We start from the raw sequence: 23,711 nt of genomic DNA, 5'->3' as shown, positions 1-23,711 counted from the left end.
CAGCTTGTTACCATCAGCAAGAGATTCGGTGATGGAAACGTAGCATAATTCTGGTGGCAGGCTCTGCCCTGATGGCCTCGCCTGTCAGTGTTTTAGCAGGTGCACAAAGAGGAAGAAGGTACCTGCTTTGTCAGTAAAGCAAGCATGTACAATTCCAGGCAAATTTTTACTTAAATGCTAGTTTTGCATCCTTTATTTATTTATTTAGTATCATTTAGGATTTTTTTTTGTTTGGCATTAGAAACACTAATATTTAATTGCACTGCTACAGTGGTTCAGAATTATAAAACACATGGTGCAAATATAAAATAAAAATCACTCCCCCCAACCTTTGTCTCCCATAACCCTTTCCACCCACACAAACTATTTACTTATATTTCTCTATGAGAAAAAGGGAAGTTTTTTGTTGTTCTTTTGCTTTGCTTTTTCCTGTATATTTTGCTGTTAAAATCATAGCTAAAGGTTTTGAGCACTGAATATTCTTGGTTGTAGTATTGCATTAGCACTATTTGATTATTGTAAGGAAAAAACAACAGTTACCTTGAGATTTTTCAGACGTTGAGGGCTTTAGGGACCTAATCTCTTCTGATAGGTTTACATAGAAAAGCTGGCTTTGGCACGTTTTTAGAAATTCTTGGTACTGTGTTATGTATTTCAGAGAATTAGGCACATAAACTGAAGAATGGGTTGTTGCTCTTGGTTTGCCTTGTAGTTAAGGCCCAGTTGCTGAAAATCATCTTAGCCCATATGGGAATATGACAGTTTTGCTTTCTTTTAGTAATTCATAACTTGGAAGAGAAGTCTATTTTAACTCTTCATGCCTTCATAACTTTGACTTTGTAAGTCGAAGTTTGAATTTGTTGCAGTTAAATAACTTTTGCCCTTTCTTCTGTTACAGAGTTTTGTATGTAGACCGTGATAGCAAGCCGATGACCTTGTTTGTTACTGTAATTATTTAAAATTTGAAGTGATCAACTTAAAGAACTAAGTATGTTTTCCTTTGAAGTTTTTGATGGGAGATGCTGCTATTTTTATTCTCCTTGTCCTTCCCAGCTGCCTTTTCTCCTTGCTGGCTGGCCTATTGTTTCTCTGCTTTTCCTTTGAAGAGCAAAACAAACACTTTCAAAAGCAGTATTGCTCTCTGGCCATTAGTGAATGCATCAGCCCTGTGAAAGATTTCATATTAGAAGTCTGTTTTTCAGCCATAACTCCCAGGAAAGAGACAGGGTGCAGCGGGGCAGACTTGGGCAACATCAGCAGAATGAGGCCACCAGCTGTGCCCATGCTGGTCCTGACACACATGCTTACATCTCTCACTGCCAGTGGTTTTTGTGGTGGCTCCACAGATTCTAGCAGCTGGATGAAGTGACTTCAGGCCAGACTGCTGGACATGCCCCCTGTCACGTGGAGGATGGGGTTCCTCTGTCGCTGATTTACAGGCCACAGCTGATACAGGGAAGTGAATGAACACAGGGACCAAGCGGTTGATGGGATGAGCGGCTAGCTGCACCCATCAGGGCCAGGGAATGCAGTGGCAGATGAGGAGCCGAGGCAGGCGGCCTGCATGGCAGCTCGCTCTGAGGAGCTGGGGCCGCTTGGTGCTCTGTGGCACCTTGGCTCCTTGTACCTTTTCTCCCTGCCTTGCCAGCACATGCACAATGTGCCATGGGGAAACCCTGAGGGTGAGAGAGGTTCCTCTACAATATAGCAGGTGTGGTAGTAAGAGAAGAAACTGCAAGTGTGGGGGGTTATTTTTCAGTCACTAAATCCAAGGAGACTTATTTCATTTATTCCTGCCCAAAACCTTTTGTACACAAAACACTGCTATTGGTCCAGATAAAAGTAGTTTTGACTGGACAGCCCCTTTGATCAGACATGCCCTAGTCAGTTTATGTACCTTACAGCAAGGTTATTCCAAGGTTATTCCGTGGTTATTCCTCGCTGGTTTGCTAAATCCACACGCCGTACTCTTAACACCAGGATAACAGCAACAAGACAAAGGCTCCATCTCAAAATATTCCGTATTCATGAATTTTCCCAAACATGCAGGTAACAAGTGTATGTTTAGTATGTATTAGAATAGCAGATTCTGCAGTAGTTGGGTTTATTGATTTCAAGAGAGTATTTCTATCTTTTTCATCAACTTTTTCCCTGGATCTTTGGCTCCTAATCATAACAGGCTTGTGAGCAGCTGGTCCATTGCTCTTTCACCTTTTGTTGTCTCAGATTTCTTCTATACTATAATCTTTTCCACGAAGATTATATTGCTACTGCCAGAAAGGCTCTGAATTTCAGTTTATAGGCTGTGAGGAGCCAAATGGGGGTAGTTGTTAGAATACTTATAATAAAGTGAAGCAGCACACAGAGAGACTCCAGTATACTCTACAACTGAGAGTCATCTGCTTTTCTGTTAAGTGACTTTAATTACTATAGTAAAGAAATGCTGGTTAGTTTGACCATTGCTAATAAGGTGTACACAACTGTGCACGGTTTTATGTGAAGACACAAAGCCAAAGGAAGATGCAATTTCATCTTTATGGTTTTTACCTGGAAAGGAAAACTGGTGTCTCATCTGCTTCATGTTCAAAAAGGGAGAGGAATAGCTGCTGTTTTTCACATTTTAGAAATCAAGACAAATATAAGACATGGAAGAGAGTGGTGATTAATTGGCTTTGACTATCAGCTGTATGGTTACAAACTGGATGTAAAATGCCATTGATTTTGAGTAGACAGTGTCCTAAGTTTGCTTTTTTTTTTTTTTTTTTTTTTTTTTTTTTACTTCAAAATATAGAAAAGGTCACAGTCACCACGAACTGTAACCAATTGCTTCAATTTTAACTTTAGAGAGTTACTTCGTGCAGCACAATTTCAGAGTATTGCCCCAGCTTTGAGCACCAAAGTCTTCCGTGGGCAGTACAGTGTTTGCACAGGTACATTGCTGGTGTTGACACTTTGTTTTGCTGTCTGCTAGTTTGTTTGCAAAATGATGCGTTATTTCCCATGAAGGTAAACTCTGCTGTCTAGTTTAAGCACATAAAATTAGTATTTTTTTTTTATTATTATTTTTTTTAGCATCTTTTCATGGTATGGTGTTTTCTGGAGAGCAAAAGTAGTCTACTCAGTAAGAATTCAGGCAGACAAGGAGGTTACTTTTTTTTTTTTTTTTTTTCCCTCTTTAAAACATCACAAATTCTCTACTTCCATTGACCAGATTTTGTCTACCATAGATCTCAACGACTGGCAGCATTTTACATCAGCCTGAGTCCTGCTGCTCCCTTGCAGTATCTGACAGCCTGCTGTGGATTCAGGTGGGCGCTTAGGAGCTCTCTGCTCCCCTGCCTTGAGGGAAGAGCATGTTTGCCAGGAGGTACTGGCTGGGCCAGAGGTGGTGAGCTGCTGGTTATTTTATTTCCCTCTTCTATTTGAACACTTTGGATATAGCTTTTTCCCCTGACCTGCCCTGATGTCAGGATGTACGTGCATGTTCTTGAAAACTACCACGTTGTTTTTCTTAAACAACTTGAAGACTTGCATTAAGTGATCAGATTAAGTAATGTGGCAGGCATAATGTAAAAGTAAAAAAGAATAATTTAAAAATAAGATTTTGTCTAAAACCAGCCATCCTCAAACGCTATTGTTATGCGGATCACATCTTAGCAAGAACTGCCTTGTGGCAGTTCATCTGCTGCCTATGATTATAGGCCCTGCTGATGTGTAAAAGTAATATTAGGAAAGAAGTTAGTAACTTTTTAGTCTCTTTAAAAAGAAGTTTAATAGCTAAAACAAGGAAAAGAATTGAAAACATGAGCAGGAAGACCTTGGTGGAAAACTTGGTTGACATGTGGACTGTAGTTAGTGAGTCACTGTTCTAGGAAAATGAAGTTTGTTTTATTATCTTTTTTTCCCTTGTTCTTTCCAACCCCCGATCTGAGGGAGAACCCCCATTTAGGGAAACACTTAACATGCATGCTTAACTTGAAGCGCTTGCCTAAGTCCATTAGGAAATACAAAGCGTGTGTTTAAAGCCAAGCAAATACTAAACAACATTGGGAATTCCAGTCCAAGTATGTACTTACTGCTTGGATTTGATGTGCAGGTGCCTTGTAACTCTTGAGATGGAGAGAAAATGGGACAGTGAGGAGAATCTACAGTTGCTGTAAACAGAACTCGGTTTATACAAAGTCATGATTTTTACTGTAATATAGTAATGTAAAAAGGTGTGATGCAGATCTACATCATTGCATTAGGTCTGGAATTAGATAGTGGATATGCACTGGTTTTGGTTTCTGTAAGCTGAGATTTGGTGGTGATCCACAATGCTTTTCAGATCCACAGGATCTGCAGGAGTGTGGATCACACAGGAGTGTGGATCTGAAAAGCATTGCAACCACATCAATCACTAATTTGGTAGATGAAGTGTCAAAACCAAAACTGCCTGTCCTCAGAAGGAGGGAACACCACTGTAAAGTTAGCTGTTTGTTTCCTTAGACGTAGCTGTAGTTGTACGCTCACTCAGATAACCAGATTCCTGTCTTGCCTTGTCCCTTCATAGGCCATGGACATTTGTGGGCTAGGAATTGCGTCCCTGAGGCTGGAGCTGGGGAGCACAGGTGCTTGGACATACTGGCTGAACTGTCATCCAACTTTTTGTAGTATTTTTGATATTTCTTAGTAGTGTTTGGTTCTCTGACAGACTGTAAAAGCTTCTTTTTCAGGACTTCATGGATACGTGGTACTAATTTAATGTTAATCTTATTTTGGATAATTTCCTATTGTCTGTATGCTTGAAGGCCCAGTATTGGTTGTTTTGCTGCCTAGGACACTGCGGTGTTTAGTTCCCTGCACCAGCAAGTTCTGTTGAATATGGGGGTACTTTGTCTGGCATACTTCTCTTTACAGAATGGCTATGCATGTTTATTTCATTTATCTCGGAGTGGAACACACTTAATATAGGTTTAATTCTGTATCAGTTCTGAGTATCATAACCAAATGAGGATCTATTGGGTATTAAAATGAATGCCTACATGTTTGCTGTCAAAGTATAGCACCTGGGTGCATCTTTGCCTGGCCCAGTTACATTTTGTAATTAGTCCTTGTTTTTTCTGTATCAGCTTTCCCAAAATTTCATTCCTATTTGAGTTCTGTCTCATTGTATACAATGTGTTCTCTGTTGTCCTTTTGTGGCATAATGAGTAACCGAGCAGTTGACAAATTCCACGTTTATCTCCTGTATCTTCCCTGCCTCCTCTAAAGTAAGACCTGTTTTCATGAATTCTTCTCTTTTGCTTCTCATTTTATATATATTTCTTTTGGATATTATTTGGGAGAGTTATCTATTCAGAAAGAACTTTAGAATTTTCTCATCCATGGTATGAGTCTCAGCTGGATTATTCAGAATGTCATTGCCAGTACTGCAAAATGTGCATATACATCTAAAATAGCCCCAGCAGTCTGAAGCTCAGCATGGTGGTAAAAGGAGCTAACACGGCTGGCTGGGTTCTGTTGGAACCTCTTTTGTTCTCCTGTGTGTTTTTTGATCAAAGGGGTTGGACTAGAATACCTCTAAGAGGCCTCTTTCAACTTCAATATTATTATTTTAGAGAACTGTTTTCTCCACACTACAAAAGTGGCAAGTCAGTGCAGACTGTATTAATTCTCTACTGCCCTGAACAGTTGGGGTTCTCATGCAGAAGCTGTTACTTGGACTGTTTCTCCTGCCTTATCACTTCATTTGAGTTCTGTGGAACAAGTGGGAGGACACAGTGAGCAGCTTTATTCTTTCGTGCTCCCATGCATTTCTTAGGTCTTACATTCAGAGTGCCATTACAGCATCAGTTTGTCTTATTCTGTCAACTATACATCATTGTATAGCTCATTGTATAGCTTTTGTGTATTAATTTCCTTCCCTTGCTAACAACCTCGAAACATCTTTAAAAATACAAGTTCTATCTTGATGCTGAAACGGGGTGAGACGTAATAGACTGGTACGGTAGCTTCTCTTAAAACTCCGGTCAACTGAGGAGTTTGTTCACTTGTGTATGTCTTATGATAACGTAAATATATTTTTTTGTCTTCTGCACACAAGGCACAAAACTGATCAGGCGAACCGGTAACTTCTCTGGCCACCTCAGATTTCACTTACCTACTTTTGCAATATATTTTGGAAGGCATTTAACTGTTTTCCCTTTCTCTCCCCTTTTCAGCTCAGAGACACTAGTCAACTGCTGTTTTTATGGAACCTCACTACACTGCCACGAAGAGCACCAGCTCATCAGGACTGAAAGAAATCTGAGACTGAATTGTCCTATTTTTCCTCTGAAATCTTCACCAAGTAGTAAACATTTTTTGAAGGGGAAAGAGGGGGTAAATATGTTAAAGCACCCCCTCACACCCAGTTAGGGCACCTGTACCTAATGTACATTTTCTTTAAAATTTAAAAAGATGTTAGGAAATATTTTATAAAACTTTTTTGCAATAAATGACGCATGAAATTATTGAAGATTATAAGACACTTACATGCAAGGAACCACTTGAATTATTAGTATGAAGAATCACTGCAAATAACTTTTTTTTTTGTAATGTGACAGTCACGTTTGTATGTTTTGATAGGTGCCAGTGATGGAGCCAATTGCCTGGGAAGTTGACTGTAACTTTTGAACTTTTATTTTAATTCTTAACTTTAGCATTGCAATTTTCCATTCTATGAGGCTTAGTTAGTATTTAGTGCAGGTGTTAGCAGAGCTGTGACCTGTGATCAAAAGCATGTCCAAAACCAATTGTATTGTAAAATATGAACAGTCCTGCTATATGAGACCAATGTTTCCCATAGAGGTGATGGAAAGGACAGTGACCACAAACTCCATGTATCTCTGTATTACGGGAAAGCTCCTTCTGTGTGAATATGGTTGCATTTTATTTATGCTATTGTAACACTTAGGGAATTGAGGATTGTGAAAAAAATGTTAAGAAGGGCTACAACAGAGAGTAGCATTTTGCTTATGATACTATAAGATGGGAGTCGTGAATGGAGAGTGATTAAATTGAATGGCATTTCTCTTTCTAATCATGGGTTAATTTTTCCTTTTGACAAAATATTTTTCAGATAGGTAACCAGTAGAGCAAAGGTTTTATTAGTGTTTCTGATGGTTGTTGATCTCAGTTATATTGACTTGTTTGAATAGCTGTAAATCAAACAAAAACAAAAACAACAACAAAGAAACAAACAAACTCAGTGGGTTTTATCCATTTTATTCCCCTCCCCAAAAAAGTGTTTGGTAAGACTTACTTCAGTGGAACTTGTGAATGCTGGACATGCTGCTGAAATACTGAGTTATTAAATATTAATTTATTTGTCACTGACTATTTGACATTGTGTGCACACTTTCTCAGCAGTATCATTTATTACAATGTTCTTAACTGGGGATTTATTATATAACCTGTGAAAATATTTGTTTTGAAGAAGTGAAAATGTGCACATAATCTACTCAAAGACAAATTTTTGTTTCTAGAGAACTGAAAAGACTTGTATTAATAAACCCTTTTCTTCCTTAATATTCTGATTCAATTGGATAAAATAGTGTCTTTGTCCAGATCATTTAAAAAGAAAGATACCTTTCCAAGGGGCATCTGTATCAGTACAAAGACAAGTACAGCCTTCAAATACGGCGCCTGAATTAAGTAACACTGAATTTGAAGTGAGGACAACTCCATTGTTTGGCTTTGGTGTTGGCAATGGTTTAAAACTTGTTAAGCAGCTGGGGAAGAGGGAAGTGAGAGGTGAGGACAGTCATCCAGATCCAGGAAAGGTGTATCAGTGATGCACACACACTGAGCCAGGTCATGCTTAGTGTTCGCTCAATTCCTTTTTTTAAGAGGTAATTTATTTATAAAGCCAGAAATTGAATACTTACTGCCTACTTCTTAACAAATAGCTCTATAATGCTATGCAGTAGGTTCAAATTGTATCATTTTTCATAATAAAATACGACTTTTTAAAATTTCAGATTAATATTTTACAGTGCTCCTCCTTTTCACCAGTCAGAAGAGGATCAGTGGTTTGGTCCTGTTTGTGGCCTGAAATTTAACTAGAATTTAGAAAAATGAAAATGTCTGATTTGGTGAAAGGGGAAGCAGTTTGGTATAGAGTATGTGCTAGCCTTTCACCCTCTAGTCACTAAACGCCAATTGTATTGATAATGTACAAGGGTCTTGGCCTATTAAATAATACTTTAATACACACACACACAAACACACACACACACACACAAAAAAACACAACCAAACAAAACAGAAGCCACCAAACAACATGGCACAAAACAGTTTCTGCTCAGGAAAAAGGCCCAGGACTGTAATAGCAGGGTTATTGCACATTGGATTGAAAACTGATTGATGTTGTAAGTAGAAGCCAGTAGTGCCTGCCTGTGTGACATCTGACCCTTAACCAGTGCTCTTATTTCCTCATCATCATGAGCACTTGTGCACAGCAGCTGAAATACAGAGAAAAACAAAAACATTCAAGAGTGATGCAGATCTCTGCATTGGATAATATGGGTATATAAGCAAATAGCATAAAAATAGACAAGGTAGCTAATTGTACTTGCATTTGTTTTCACAGAAGGTATTGCAGCCATTTTGTTTGAAACCAGATTTTCATTTTGAAATGAAATTGTCAGGGATATTCTAATGATAGAGAATTACAGTAATGTATTGCTTTTCACTTTTTTGCTTTAGTTGCTTAATATTTAAGCTTTGCTCCGTGCTACCTTCTTGTCTGTATATTGAATGATCACTATGCCTCTTTCATTTTGTAGACTTGAATGAGGAAAATATGATTCATCCTTTAAGGTTTGCTGAGAAGTAAATGATAAAGAATGTTGTGTAACATTTATTCAAATAAAGCCTTGATTTTTTTCAGTGCTCTTTTAAAGGGAAATAATGTTGAATAATGTTTTGATGTATTAGCTTCCTTGTTTTTTTAGTCCTTGACCCAAAAGCCTTTGATTTCTGTTTTTTATTCTTTCTTTTTTTTTTTTTTTTTTTTTTCTTTCTTCTTCTTTTTCCGTGAATTAAACAAAGATTAAACTGAGGTTACTAGTCCACTGCTGGAAGTGAATCACCTGGACAAATCCCTATTCAAAGTTACATTTCACCACAGTGGCTAAAAGATGCCAAGTCACGCTCAACCAGCCGGATGCTTTCCATGGGGAAAAGCTCTTCTTTTTCTTGCTGTGTCATTAATGAGACAAGATTACCCATACTTTGTAGAGACAGATACAAAGAAATCCTAATGGCCCCATTTCATGGCTGTGACTGAGACGCACCCAGCTCAGTTGAAGGAGGAAGGTGGAGGTCCTGCTCAGAGGCTGCTGCCCCTTTGGCCATGCTTCCAGCACAGTCAGTGAGTGCCAAGCGAGCTGCAGAGCTGGGGGTGAGCTCAGGGCTTCTCTGGCCCCACTGTGCAGAGCGAATCTCCCCAGAAGCACACGAGGGCCGTGCCATCACAGCTGCAGCAAGGCACAACGCAGCAGGAGCACAGGACATGCTTGGCCTCCGAATACCTGCGCCCCGCCTGCTCACCTCTCCCTTGACTGTTTTTCACTCACAGCACTAACAGTTTCAGACAAGTTGTCCATCGCAGGTAAGTGTAATACAGTGTTTCTCCATTTGGGGAAGAAATGCCTTATGCTGAGTTGCATTCTCTCATCATGGTGCCCTAAAGGAGGGGAGCAGGTTGTGCTGTACCAGCTGCCTTGTGAAACGGGGCTCTGCACCTCCGGCACTGTGGTCACAGGAGGGCAGGTTGGGAGACACTTCTTCAGGTGGCAGAATTTGTAGGAGATTATTATGTATGTATAAGATAGCATGTATGCAGATTTTTTCCCACTTGTATTTTTATTACTGTGAAGAAAAGACATCCTAGTCGTAATTGAGCACCTAGGTAAAAGCAAAAAAAAAAAAAAAAAAAAAAAAAAAGCTCAGGTAAATTTGATTTCAAGGAAGTTCTTCTTTCAAGGTAGTATTGATTTTCTTTTGATGCTCGGTATGCGTGGAACTAGAGGGCAAGGCAGAGGTATTAACCCTCCTGTAAGTCAGGCGTTTCGTTGCAGTGACCTGTTGTCAGCAGTAAAGTCTTTCCCAGAATTGATTCAGCTCTTGAGCAGAGTGAGCACATGCACGTATGCTGTCTGTAGCAACTCTGACCTTGGCCCAGGACCTCTGTGATGCTTTTGAAATCAGTTGGTGCCTCCTGTAACTGTGAGCAAGTCTCCACGTCTGTCTGTGGCTTGGAACAGAGCTCCAGCATATGTTTCTCTTTGCCTGCACATTCTGTCCGGATTACAGGAACTCCCAACCTCCTTCTCTCATTATTTATTCATTCTTGCAGCAGTTCCTCTTGAATTGGTTATCCTCATTAGGGCTTGGTAGAGAGGGGAAATCCTGCTGAAATGTAATTGCTCACTAATGGCTTTTCTTTTGTGACAATGTGTTGGTAGCATCTTGCTGTGGAGCCTGCTGGATTTGCTGGAAGACTGTGAAACCCAGAGGAGAGGTTAGCCATACAGCTTTCAGAGTTCTGCAATTACCCCATTGATTAATCTTCAGCGGTTTGGTGATGAAAGTATAAAAGTAATCCAACCTTCAGCAGCGAAGCCAGTCTCACACAATCCCATTCAGTAATAATGTTTACTGCTTCCCTGAAGCATCAAAAGGGTGATACTTAATGAGGGCAAAAGTGCATGTAGCAGCTGCTTAATGCAGCTTCTGGTGCAGGAAGGTTGGTGATGACTTGCCAGCTGAAACGTGAGGGATTGACACACAGAAATAAGATTTCTTTTAGGGTGAGACCAATGGGAAGACTTCTTTAGGAAATCAGGTAAATCACTAACAGAGAGATGATGTCGTCAACTCAGACACTGTCACATACTCGTTATTTTTAAGCATTATGTGGTGAGGAGCCCAGCGAGAGGGAAGCCAGTTACCTGCCCGAAGCCTCATCTGTAGTTAAGGAAATCACACACGGGACTTCTGCATTACCCTTGTGCTCCCTGGTGATGGGCTGGGCTCATTTCCCTGACAGACAGCATCCTCCAAGGCTATTAAGAGTGTAAGGGGCTGCTGAGATATGCATGGTAAAGTCATTTTGCAGCTTTTGCAATTCCTAGAAAGTTGGGAGTGCAAGAAGCTTGGAATGCTGCTCTGCTGCACGGGGTTGGTGTGGTAGTGCCATGCACAGAGCACTCACAGCGCAGTAGAGGTGCGAACTGTGCTGTAAGGGAGCTCCTCCCGTGGCTCAATTGGTGGCACTGCTATGCCCCAGCTGCCAAATGCTAACGAGTGTGCCAGGAGACTCAGCAGGATGATGCAGCAGCATGGCTTTGGTACCAACTGCCCCTCAGTGTTACCATTTTTCTCTTGTTCTCTTGTCCTTGCTCAAGTCGTTGGAAGTGGATTTGTTGTTTTCCCTCTTTGTGCAGGAAAGGGTGCGTGGAGGCACTGCCTGGGACAGGCAGAGCGTGGCAAGGCTCAGCACCTACTGGGTGGCATTAGAAAAAAGCTCAGGTTATTTCCTGTTTCATACAGTGCTGGCTGTTTTTTGTTTGAGTCCTGCAGTCTGTTTTTATGGTTCTGCTCAGGTTTTTCCCTTGTGTGTTTGTGTGGTTTTGTTTCTAGTCACTTGCTGGAGCCCAAGCCTTGGGCGCTCAGGGCTGGGCAGGCTGTGACCAGTGTATCAGCTTTTGGGCTCTTCTGAATTTTGGGCAAGTATTCAAAGCCAAGGAGAGGTAGTTCTAACTCTGAAATCCAGATTTTCAGCTAAGAGTTCCAAGTCTTAAAAGCTTAGGGACTGGAATTTCCAAATGTGGTCATCTTGGTCATTAAATATTAAACCAAGGCTGTGCCTGCTTGAGGGCTCACTCGAATACTGAAGTACTCCGAGACATCAGAGAAAGGGGTTGGGGCTCTGCAGTGCAAAAGGAGGAATATTGGACTGTGCTAAAGATGAGATTCCAGAAATACTTCCTCTGTACAGACAGAGAAGACTAACCCTCTCATGAGTCACTGTTTGCTCTGTTTGCCTTTTCAAAGCCGTGAGGACAGGGACTAATGTACATACATCATGTTTCCATTCATACAGTGAAATTGTATCAGAGCTTTCAGTTGCGTCTTGGCTTAGTAAACTTGCTTCTGGCTGCAAGTATCATTGCCTCTGCTGCATTTGATGTGGGGGACACAGGTACCTTGGGTCAGAGAGCTGTCACCTAAAGGGCAGGGGCAGGCCCTTGGCCAAACGCAGTGAAGTGCCCACACTCCTGGCCTCCTCTTTCCACAGGTTCCCAGATGCTGCAATTCTCAGTTCCTTTCTCAGATAGAAAAGTGCCCCAGGATGGAATGCTGCAGCCAAATGAGCTAATGGAAATGTGTCAGTCTCACTGAGATAAAGAAAGATGCAATTGTTGGGAGCAGTGTGTGGATGCAATTAGCCCAGCAGAGCCCTGCTGCCTCCCCAGGGGCCCGTTTTATCACTTGGTACCTGCCATCACCACTCCAGGAATATGTTCAGGAAGCAGCCAGGCTCAAATCTACAGCCCAGGCTGGATAATACCATTTCCCCTCTCGCTAACATCTCACCTCACCAAGACATCAGCTGGCAGCAGGGCTGATGTTCAGCAACACCTCCCGGACCACTGCACTCAGGGCTGTGCCTGGGGGATGGGCTGGGTTCACATTCAGGAGTGAGAAACAGAACAGAAACCCACCTGCCCCACAGTGTGTGTCTGGCTTGAGTTAGGGAAGGCAAACCTCTTCTCTTTCTGCCGTGTCCATGTCGGAAAGGTGGCTTTGTAAAAGGCCTTCTTGAGGGCCAGCCGCTGGGAAGCGGGCAGGTATGGGGAATCCTGCCTGCTTCCAGGCTGGAGCCGGAACTGCAAATGGTGAAGGCCCCAACTGGGAGGATTAACCACTGAACATGCAGGGACATAAAAACATGGTTAATGGCTTTCGGCTGTTTTAGGGCATTGCAGCTATAAAGGACTCTGCTCTGTCAGGGTAGGCTGTGATGGGCTCTGGCTGAATGCCACAGCTGCTGAGAGCCTGACAATTTATTGTGCAGGCTGTGTCTCTGACAATCAGGCTACTCAGAGACTCTGCTGATAGAAGACACCCCCAGCACATACAGCCATCCAAGCAGGAGGCTCAGCAGGCTTGGATAAAAATTAGGCTGCTGAACAAGAAAAAGCTGGGATTCTTCCAAACATGGAAAGCTTGTGAATGAGCAACGCATTAATGCTGCGCATTAAATGTGCCTGTACTCATCTTTACCTCCTGTTAAAAAGAGGTGGTACTTTGATATAATTGCATCTTGGCTGCAGCAGCCGGCAGCAGAGCTTGGCTGTTGCAGGAATCCCTTAGGAATAACACAGCTAATTAAAGCACAGGAGCTGGTGTCCGGCAGCTTCTTCTTTCTCTGCAGCTGCCTCTGTGCTAATCAGAGGTAGGTAGAGCTCAAGGAAGTTTTGTGCTGAATCGTGCTAATCAGGGAAGGAAGGATTTGGCTTCAAAGCTTGGTCCTTTATGAAACCCTAAATATTCTGGTGTGAGGAGCTGAGAGAGATTTCGGATCCCTGCTTACTGGCTGGGTGGGAGGGGATCAGCGGCACTGTGGTTACAGTAAGACATGGGCATGGATTATGTTAGTCCCAAGGTCTCTTTTCCTAACTGGAGACTGTTGCCTCTTGCTTAAGACTGGTGTTTTGAAAGACAGCTCTTACAATGTAAAGGGAGAGTTTTTATTGTTATTATGCTTTAAAGCAATGTTAAATCCCTTAAATCCTTGGTGAGGTGGAGGGAACTGCAGGTGTTCGGCTCCTCTGAGCACCAGGCCTTAGGACTCTCATGGTCAGAACCCAAAATCAGGTGGAAAAAACATGCTTTGGGCCAAGCAGCCTCTCCCAGAAGCACCACACCCCCCACAGATCCAGCTGAGCTAGGCAGGGTACTGTTTATGCCCCCTGAGGGTGCTGTGCAGGTTGAGGTGAGCTCGTGGCCCTGCTTTTATCCTTTTACCAGGGGAAAACAGTGGAGGTGGCTTTGCTGGGCACTTCTAACTTGTAGCTGGCTGGGCTCCCCTGCTTTGAGCAGCATGGTCACAGTAAGCAGTGCCACAAGGGCAATGACACAGCCAGTGGGCCCAGGAGCCGGGGGAGAAGTGAGGCACAGACGTAGGCATGCTGCCAGAGGGGCTCTGGGGTCAGCCTCTGTGGGTGCCTGGAACAGCCTCGGTGAGGGAGCCCAGTGGGGTTTGAGACCTAAGCATGGATGGCCCAAGGATGTGCAAGCAGCAGTTTTGTTTCTCAGGTGTCATGGCAGCGGTGCTTTCCCTTGGGTTTGCTCACCAGGGTACGTGACAAGACGCTTCAGGATGAGAACTCAGGGGTGCCCCACACCCTGCTGTGGTAAGCCACGGCAAAGGGCTTTAAAAACAAACAGGATTTTGACGAGGTTTGTGGAGACCTCCTTCGTGGCTGTTTGGCTGGCTGCCCTTTTTTGCTGAGGAGACTGTTAGACAAAGCTTTTTCTGGGGAATAAGTAAGAGCCTTTGCTTTCTCAGGAACCTCTAATACACAGCCTAGAGCTTTCTGAACCACTGATTCTGGAAACCTTGCATGTCTGCCACCACTTGTGTCTGCAGTGTGCCTTGGTGCAAGCATCGAAATGCCAGCTACAGCTACAAGGCTGGGGGGTTACAGAGACCCAGCAAGTGTCTGCTGCTGGTGCTGAACACAGGAGGGAGAACAGCTTCTGGGACATCCCGTGAAGCTGTAAAACCTCAGTGATTGAGTAAGTGAAGACAGGCTTTGGAAACAGCCCTACGTCACTGCATGCCTTGGATTTAGGGCACAGAGAGCTCCCTCAGAGGGAAAGTCAGCTTGAGGGGGCTGAGTGTAGCATGCAAGCTCTGCTGGGACAGCTCACCTGCTTGTGGCCTGGACTGTCTGGATTTTAAGTAACTTAGGTTTTAATTTGTGCTAACCCAAACACCCACCCTGTTAACTTTTTTGTCCAGGTCTGATGCAGGAGCTGGACTGAGTGGTGGTAAAGAAAAAGAGGATGAACACAGCTCTTTTGGGTATCCCACTCCCATCGAATGAGAAAAAGTAAAAGTAACAGAAGTGATACAATCCTAAATTTAATGTAAATACCTGCATTGAATTATCAGAGAGCACTTACTCCTCATATTCCTGTACAATAAGAAAGTTGGCACAGTCTCACAAATGCGGACAAAAAAAGATAGAAGCTGTAGCATATGGTAACATGCTGTAATGACTAAACTAGCAATTACTTGGTATTACCTATCCTGAAAGCATAGAAATGAAGAAGGGAAGAAGGAGTGGCAACTTTAGATACCATGGACTAAAGAGGCTACTGAGCACATATCACTGGATGTGCCGGTAAAGCTCAGGAAACGGTGCTAACAGCCCCACCACAAAATGGATGAGCTACTTTTTGAGTGCCCTTATAATGGAAAGCTAAAGTGATGGATACAGACTGGACACTCAGTTTTCTGAAGTTATTTTCTGAAGTATGTCATCCTGGATATGTTACTTTGGACTGTATTATGATGTCTAGAGACAAAAATCCATGTCCTGGAAGTTGGTGGCTACACTATAGTGTTAGTTCATCAAAAATAGATCTTGTCATTGAACCAGGCTTAGTAAATTTAATTATAGAGATGCACTACCTGGCATTGCACTCAACAATATAGGTAATGTTTATAGATAAACATCCACAATATTAAATACATGATGCACACTTAGATTAAGGATCTTAGATTAATCTCAGAAAAACTTCAGCTGTCCTTCAAGTTGGGATGCTTCCCATGAGATCCTGCTAGGCCTTCTGCTAGTCAACTCTCTTGTCTGTGACTGAGAGGCAAACCAAAAGTCACTCCTGAAAATGGTGGTAAGCAACAGTGTGATAGGAAATCATACAAAACAACTTGTATTTTTCAGTAAGCTGGGCCTACCAAAGAAAACATGACTTAATTCTGTGTTTAGCTGCAGTAACACAAGCAAGGAAACTTGCCCACAGCTGCAGGAAAGAGGGGTCTGTGTCTCAGGAACCAGTTAGCCCAGAAAAGGCTTAGGAGATGTCTAAAACTTGGCACTGCTGCTGCCAAAAGGGCTTACAGTGTTTGAGCACTTAAACAAGGAAGAAGTGAGCAAGAACATATAGAGCAGAACGGAGACAAATCTCAGCATCAGTTCTGATGTCCTCTCTTCAATGTCAAAAAAAAATGAAGGTCTGAGACACAAACATTAGGGAAAGCCTGGAGAAAATTCTTTGTAGGGAGAGACTTGAAGCCCTGTCTCTTCAGCTCATAGAGAAGACCAGCAGGCCCCCTTATTACCATGCAAACATGCACAGAGAGAAAATGCCAGGTACTAAAAGCATTTATTTTTGCAGAGGAGTAAAAAGGAACAAAGGCTGGGAGCCGAGGACAGACAACACCAAGCGGAAAAAAAGAATGTTTGTTGAAAACACAAGGTGAGTAACTATTGGAAGGCAAGGGAAGTTGTTGGTTTAGAGAATTTGTATTTAAAAGATTGTTTCATAAAATATTTTTTCCTATTAGAGGTTGTAAACCCAATGCATGCACCTCAAAACATGCTGGCAATGCAGTGGATTTGCGGCCAATTACAACAGGAGGAAGTACCAATTACATTTCTGTTGACAGCTGTGATGAACAATTTAGATATAAAAAATCCCTTTAAAAATAAAAAGCCCAAAAAACCACAGCTGTTTATGATTCGGACAATGTGAAAGGGCTTCATCAGGCAATTAACTGGAGTTTTACCTAGAGGAAAACTTGCTGTAATGTCAGATAATACAGTCCAGAGGTTTCTATTCTAGCACTAGAATGGCACTTTGAGTACGTATGACATATAGATTTTAGTCCTCTGTAACGGTGCATGCAATTTCCAGTGACATTAAGCCACCTCTTTTGCACAGTGAAATTAAATTACAAACACAAGTGTGAAAAGCAAATCAACTGCCATCATTCAGCTTCATTTGTTCTTCCTTTCATTTGGAAACTATAGGCACACATCAGGCATTCAGCAAGGAAGTTGCACACTTTTTTTTTTTTTTTTTTTAAAGGTGCTTGTGCAGCAGGTAGAAATATTAAAAGTTCTGTTGTGCTTTTATTTTCCAGAATAACTGAACCAGCCTCCCCCCAAGAAGGCATATTTGCAGCCCTCCAGGCCTTCAAAGATATGAAGCCAGAACAGAATGGAAGGAAGAATAAAGAATATTTGTCACCAAATTCCTTTGTAAGACAAAGCAGCAGCTTGCTAAGTCACTGCCTGTAACTTTGCACAACAGCCATACGCTGGTAAATAATAGGTAAACACACACAGGCTGAGTAAAGGTAGCCATTAATTGGTAGTAAAGGATACAGAGAAAACATACGGTGTCCACAGTAGCTTCCACATGGTTCCATTTACGTGTGGTCTAAGAGCACGTACATATATTGCAGTTGAGTGAAGAGTCCAGAGTCCAGACCTAGGTTGCCTCATGCAGTGATGCAGGACTACTGCTGATGTTGCTAAACCAGACAAAACCCTAGATGTGCTCCTTTCCCCACCCTTCAGGCATTACCTAGTGAAGCTCTTCAGTGGAGCTTTGCTTCAGCTTCAGCCAGACCATACCGCTTCCAGGGCCAGCTGCTTTTCCAGTGTGGAGTCTAACAGCGAGTACTGGCATCTCTATCTGATGTGTGCTCAACTGGGAGCTCTGGTGAAGCACAATTCACGTTCCCCTGTGGCTCCTCAGTTTGGGCTCAGGCCAAGCTTATGCATTCCAGCCAGCTCAGCACTGCCTCTACCCAGGGCACCTTCGGAGCTTGGACACCTCTGCTTCATAGTACTCCAGGTTTCAGGAAAAATTAGCAAGATTTACACTAGTCCCAACATTCTGTCCAAGCTAACAAACCTTCCCTGAGCCTGAAGAGCTCAGTTCTGAAAACAGGATGGTTTTACAGCAGCCAGCAATAAGCCAGCTAACAAGCCACTCTAGACCTGCAGACACTCCAAGTGTGAGCACACTTCTCTCCCAGCACATTCTCTCATAGCCCAGGTAAGCTCAGCCCACTTCCCTTGATACCAGAGCCCAACACACCCAGCATCAGGCTGGCAAACATCTCTCCAACTCCTGCTACCTTGTGGCTGCTCCCAGGAGCAAAATCTTTCTTTAAAACCTCCCCTTTACACACCTACCAGTCTGCCTGATTTTAGGTAAGACAATTAAGCCTTGCACGATTGGAATAGTACTCCAGTAAAACAAGACATGGTTACAGTTTAAGCATATGGAAATCCTAGAGGCTCTTTTTGTTTAGTTAAGTGACATTTTAATTATGCAGAAGATGTTAAAGGCAGCATAGGCCTCACTGTGAATTAGGTCTTCTTTTGACAATGATGACATTTTACTTCCCACAGATGTAATACATACTCCTTGCAGACATGAAATGGTTTATAAACAGTTAACAACAAAGTCAAAACTAAAAATGCATCAGAATACAGTTAACAATTAAAAAAAAAACAACCAAACAAAAAAACAAAAAACAAAAAAACCAACACCCCATGCCCATAAGCATGCACTGTCAAAATGGAAGAAAAGCACCAAGAAACCTTAGCATGAAAGACTATTCCTTTCAGGCCTATCAGTGTAAAGGCTGGAGCTCAAGACATGCAACCACTACGATTTCAGTCCTGAAAAACACAAAAAACACTTCTTGAAATGTAAGATAACTAACAAACAGCTATCAAACAGCTGCTACTAATTACTTAAATCATATACTGAAATCTGCATGGAGACAACTGAAAAATGCCTGCAATGTAAACATTTCAGCATTGATATAAAAACCAGTTAAGTAGTAAATACAAAATACCCCTTCAAAACTGGAAAACCCTTGAAAAACTACACACATGTATATGTATTTCTTTTTATGCATCTATCTATAGATAGATGCTTCAAAGTTCTCAAAGTCTACAAGAATCTTTTGCAATCAACTGTAATATCACTTGTTGGCCACTATGGTTGGCTGTAATATGAATGAATCTCAGACAAGCGAATTTCACTAACTTTAGGGTACTGTTACAAGGTGTATATATATTGGCATGTAATGTCCATGTCATCTTCAAAATAAATAAAAAGTGAACTCTGAGGTAAGGGTGCTGCTATAAGCAAAAGAAAAAAAACCTCAAATGGTTCAAAGTAATGTCTTGCAAGTATGCTATTTATAAGCATTTTTAACAATACTACCCCCATGGGAACGAATCATACAAGGCAAGAACTTCACAATACAAACCAACAGAAATACTAAGCCTTTATTACAAAGAAAAAAATATTCCACAGAAGAGGTCAGCTTGGTTCTATGCATGCTGTCAGTCATATCCACCTGCTGAGTGTGGAGAAGTGCTTCTGCTAGATGTATTAATCCTTCAAGACGCTGTTAGGCTTTGTTCTTAGCCACAGGTGCACGGGTATTTTGATTTAACTGAATTACTTGCTAGAATGTTGTTGCCAGCATTAAATGGGCCAAAATAATGAACCTGACTGTTGGACATGCCAAAAACTGCAAGTGAAAAATCACACACTGAATATAGTTATTACTAAGAAATCAAATTACTTTCTGTACATCCACACTGTAAATAATTTTACAAGCAGGGAAATGAAAACGCTTGAGTCTATCTTCACTTGGATAGCGTGAAGAATGTCTGCTGATTCCTTTTAGTGGTACGTGCAAGCACAATGTCACAAAGCCTGAAAGCCAGCAGAACTAGAATGAATTCACGTTATCTATTGTTGTTTGGATTTTGAACAAAATTGATGGAATATGAACCAGTTGATGAATCTTGCTTTATCTGGAAATTTTCTGTTGACAGGCCAAAGGGGCGGAGAACCAAATTCCCAAGATCTTTCAGTTTGCCTACAATGAAAAAGAAGTATGTGAGTAGTAAGCAGAGGGAAAACTCCCACTGAATTATGCCCAATTACACAGTCCAGCTCTATTAGTTCATCTACAGACTTAAGGTGAATGCTATGGAAATCTCTTCAGTTAGTTGAATATTTAAGCTCCCCCATGAACTAAAAAAAAAAAAAAAAAAAAAAGAGAGAGAGTTATGATGTCAGCTTTGGGGGTTACAGCTGTCCAGAAGTTCTTTGTTTCCTCAGGTCGTAAGGTCCTAACTAAGGAGAGTTGAACAGCTCACAGAAGAGGACTGGTCTCCCCTGTACTTAGATGTAATTTTGATAGCTGCCAATGCTCAGTTTTCTAACACAAGTTTTTCAGTTCATGCCACTTTTGGTGCAGCTACAGTTCTATAAAACATTCACATATGCTGTAACTGCCCGTTTTCCTAGACTACCAGAAGAAACAGAGAAAACCAGAACTCAAACTCTGCCTACATGTAATTGCTACAGATCCCTTTTTAAGTGTGTACATTGATATGAAGAACATTAAAAGAAATTAATCCACAGAAATGTGCCTGCACCTGCAAACTAAGCAGTTCCCTTTGAAGTATACAGCTTTATAACTATTTTGCTTGCAAAAACTTGGTAGAGTGTCATCTGACGTGTTATCATGAACTTGCCTTCCAAACTACAGCTCTCTGTAGCTAACTTATCACTGGAAGGAGTTCTAAGCATTCATTATTTAATTAGTACTGATAAATACATAGACAGTATGATAGTTAATAAAATCTAAGGGCTTTGATTAAAATATACTACACAAGGTTTCTGACTCTAGAAAAGGAGTCTTGCTACCACCTATAAAAGAAGGACAACCAAAGGACACCATTGAAAAATAATAATTATATAGATTGTAGAGTAAATAAATCAAATAGATAAAAAGCATAAAAACAAACAAAAAGCAGAGGTAGCAACATTATGTTGGCTAAACACAAGCTAGCTGATCCCTGGCATAATAAGACAGAGGAGAAAGATGGTTGGTTACCCACAAAGAACATTATTTTCTTCTTGGCTTCAATGCACAGAAGTAGACTAACTTCCCAAAAAACAATCAGAAACGTTGACAAGACGAAGCCTACCCTAGGTTTGCATCCACAGGCTATGCACCACCTTTTAAAAAGCCTTCTACTTTTGCAGGAATGATGAACAAATACCGGAATGTATGATGCCAAGCCCCACACAAAGAGATGAACAGCATTTACATGGCACAAATAGATCAAGTCATTTGCCTTGCATGATGCTGCAGCCCTCTAACTGTGCTCAGAACTGAAACTCTATCAGTCTCAATTTACCCAGTGAATGTAAGAGATAAGGGGCATGCTATTTGGAAACTGTTCAAGTAAGGTTAATCACCACCCCAATAAACCATAATAAACTTTTTTGAATGACATCTGCAAAACTGAACAGGGGGCAGGGGGAACTTTTTCCTGAGTACATTCACAGAAAATACAAAAAGAAACAATCCAGGGGAAAACGTAAACATTTTAAGGAACAACTCAATCCTGCATAAAGAAACTAACAGTGTTACTACAGTACTCCTAAGCATGCTAGTGTAATTAAGCTTTTGCATTAAAGTGCTGGTTCACAACTGGATATCTTTCGGATATTTGTGTAACTATTTTAAAGCAAGATTGGTCTTTGTGAGTCAAAATGGAAATTCTATGGCCCTTTACAGGAGAAAAAAAAGAAAGCAACCTTGATCTACAAAAGCAGCTAGTTGGTGGGACTATTTCTTCAATTTGACTTTTGCTCCTGTTTGGCTTTACAGATGAGGTGGCTGAGTGGTCTGGCCAAGGTTACTCCAGTGGGTGGCTCAGCTAGGATTAGCTTCCTTCTACGGTTTATTTATTTAAAGCTACACTGTTTGGTATAAATTTCTAAGTCAAGTTCATAATTCTACACTGCATCCTAAATGCACTCTGGTTATAAAGCTCTACAGATGATCATAGCATCTCTAGGATGGGGATGAATAGTTGCTATTGTACTTTTAGACAAACACTTGGTCATTGCTTAGCTCCATGTTTTGGGGTGAGATGCGTCTTTGTCTATTGGTGGAAGAATTTGGCATGGTCTGGCATTCCTACAGCCAGTTGTAAACAGTTTACAAGTTATCCCAGCACTGCAGCTGGCTCAGGAGCAGGCAGACAAGTTTGCCTGTTTCCTGAAACACTGAAAGGCCTTTTCTAATTGGAGTATGATGGCTCTTTTCCGGTCATGCCAGAGCCAATAAACACAGAACAACCGCCTTGGCATTCTTACTCATAGCCAGGCCAGTTCTTTGGGAGAAGCTAAAGATTGTATGATATATTTAATCCTTTATTCTTTGTCTCACACAAGCTGTGACTGAGTATTAAACAATACAGTTAGAGGTCACCAGCCTATCACTTAAACCCACATACTGCAATGCCTTTTAGTGCAGACACATTTATTGAATTGTTAATAAAGCAGAAGAAAGCCTTGCCTTTTCTGGGAACTCAAGCCCCAAGCACTGTTCCTGCTGCTTGAAGCACATAAACCCATCCTTGTAGGAAAGCACTATTTCCTCCTCCCCCACTCTCCTTTCATCCTGAAATTTAGATCTGTAGTTAAGTCCAACCTCCCCCTTTCCCCAAAAACAAGTTCTCTTAAAAGGGAGATTGTGCTTGCAGGAGACAAAAAAGCCTGTGGGGCTGTGACTCAGCTGCAAGGAGTTCTTAGCAGTCAAGCACTCACTTGTCCTGGAGCAGGGTCACACTCTCCTGAGACACTATTTCCATAGACCTTGTTCTTTGTGTTTTAAAGAGCATACGTCTACTTCTCACCTGGAACTCCAGCATACATGTATCAAATTTATTCAGCAAAACAATATTCAGAGGTTAACAGGAAAACTAACCAGTAAAAGTCAATTTAGGGCTCAGAAGTCTGTGACTGACCTAAACTGAAATTTAATGTCCTATTGCAAAAAGGCAGATGCACAAAAGATTTCTCACTATTTATTCCTGATATAACAGCCAGAATTGACTGCTGTTGAGTCTTCTTGGCAATTCTATGAATATAGTTCCTAGTGTTAATGTGTTGTTTGGAAGCTGAAAAGCCATATATATTTTTCAATAAGTTCTGTGGGAAGGTCTCATCTTTGTATAACTTTTTGCATTACTAACATTTAAGTAATTGAAAGAATCAGGACAAGTCATCCTCCCTTCCCTAAATAATAAGGGAAGGACTGAACCCAAAGTAATTGCACATCAGATCTGGTTTGAACTATTTAAGTGACCTCATGCTCTCCCTACACACAGTACAGGGCTTCAGCAGCTTAGCATCAAATACACTATGCCCTTCAGTATCAAAGAAGAAACTCATTCTTCAGGCATTAATCCTAATAAATATTTTCACTAACCTTATGTAGTTGGAAAGAGCTCTTATTGATCAAAAAGTCCAGGTGATGTGCTCTGATATGCCTTTCCATTAATCACAGGTACATTATTTTCTGGAAGTCACTTATTTTATAAATTAAGCTGAAAGCTGATCAGATTTGATGAGTTATTTGTATAAAATGGGTTACACAGATTGGCACATTCCATCCTAATTTTTTATATCCAATATACTTTGCTATCAAATGGCAATGCAGAAAATTGCGTCACCACCACAGATCACAAGCTGTTAAACTTTGCTGAAACATGTCCAAGCTTCCTCTCATCTCATACCCT

General features: G+C 41.4%; 2 protein-coding genes across 5 annotated transcripts in view; one reads left to right on the top strand and one right to left on the bottom strand.

Moving 5' to 3' along the window:
* PWWP2A (PWWP domain containing 2A) overlaps window positions 1-17,299 on the top strand; it is a 38,334-nt gene extending 21,035 nt beyond the window's left edge. Inside the window, exons 3-4 of one of the 2 annotated variants that reach the window (XR_014318456.1) lie at window positions 16,462-16,542; window positions 17,210-17,299. Coding sequence is in view for 1 of the 2 variants with exons in the window: in XM_082771465.1 (XP_082627591.1) it covers window positions 6,204-6,217 (14 nt within the window). In the remaining variant the exon portion in view is untranslated. Of the gene's footprint in view, window positions 1-6,203; window positions 8,919-16,461; window positions 16,543-17,209 lie in introns of those variants that run through there. The other variant, XM_082771465.1, reaches the window with a different exon arrangement.
* Window positions 17,300-19,367: 2,068 nt separating this feature from the next.
* TTC1 (tetratricopeptide repeat domain 1) overlaps window positions 19,368-23,711 on the bottom strand; it is a 32,727-nt gene continuing 28,383 nt past the window's right edge. For all 3 annotated transcript variants that reach the window (XM_082771650.1, XM_082771649.1, XM_082771648.1), the window contains exon 8: window positions 19,368-19,984. In XM_082771650.1, the coding sequence (XP_082627776.1) occupies window positions 19,851-19,984 (134 nt within the window). In that variant the 3' untranslated portion in view covers window positions 19,368-19,850. The remainder of the gene's footprint in view (window positions 19,985-23,711) is intronic.

The sequence above is a fragment of the Aythya marila genome (genome assembly GCF_965140915.1).
Source record: "Aythya marila genome assembly, chromosome: 14".
NCBI classification, from domain to species: Eukaryota; Metazoa; Chordata; class Aves; order Anseriformes; family Anatidae; genus Aythya; species Aythya marila.
The sequence above is the reverse complement of the archived record's forward strand: the minus strand, read 5'-3'. Positions and strand labels throughout refer to the sequence as shown.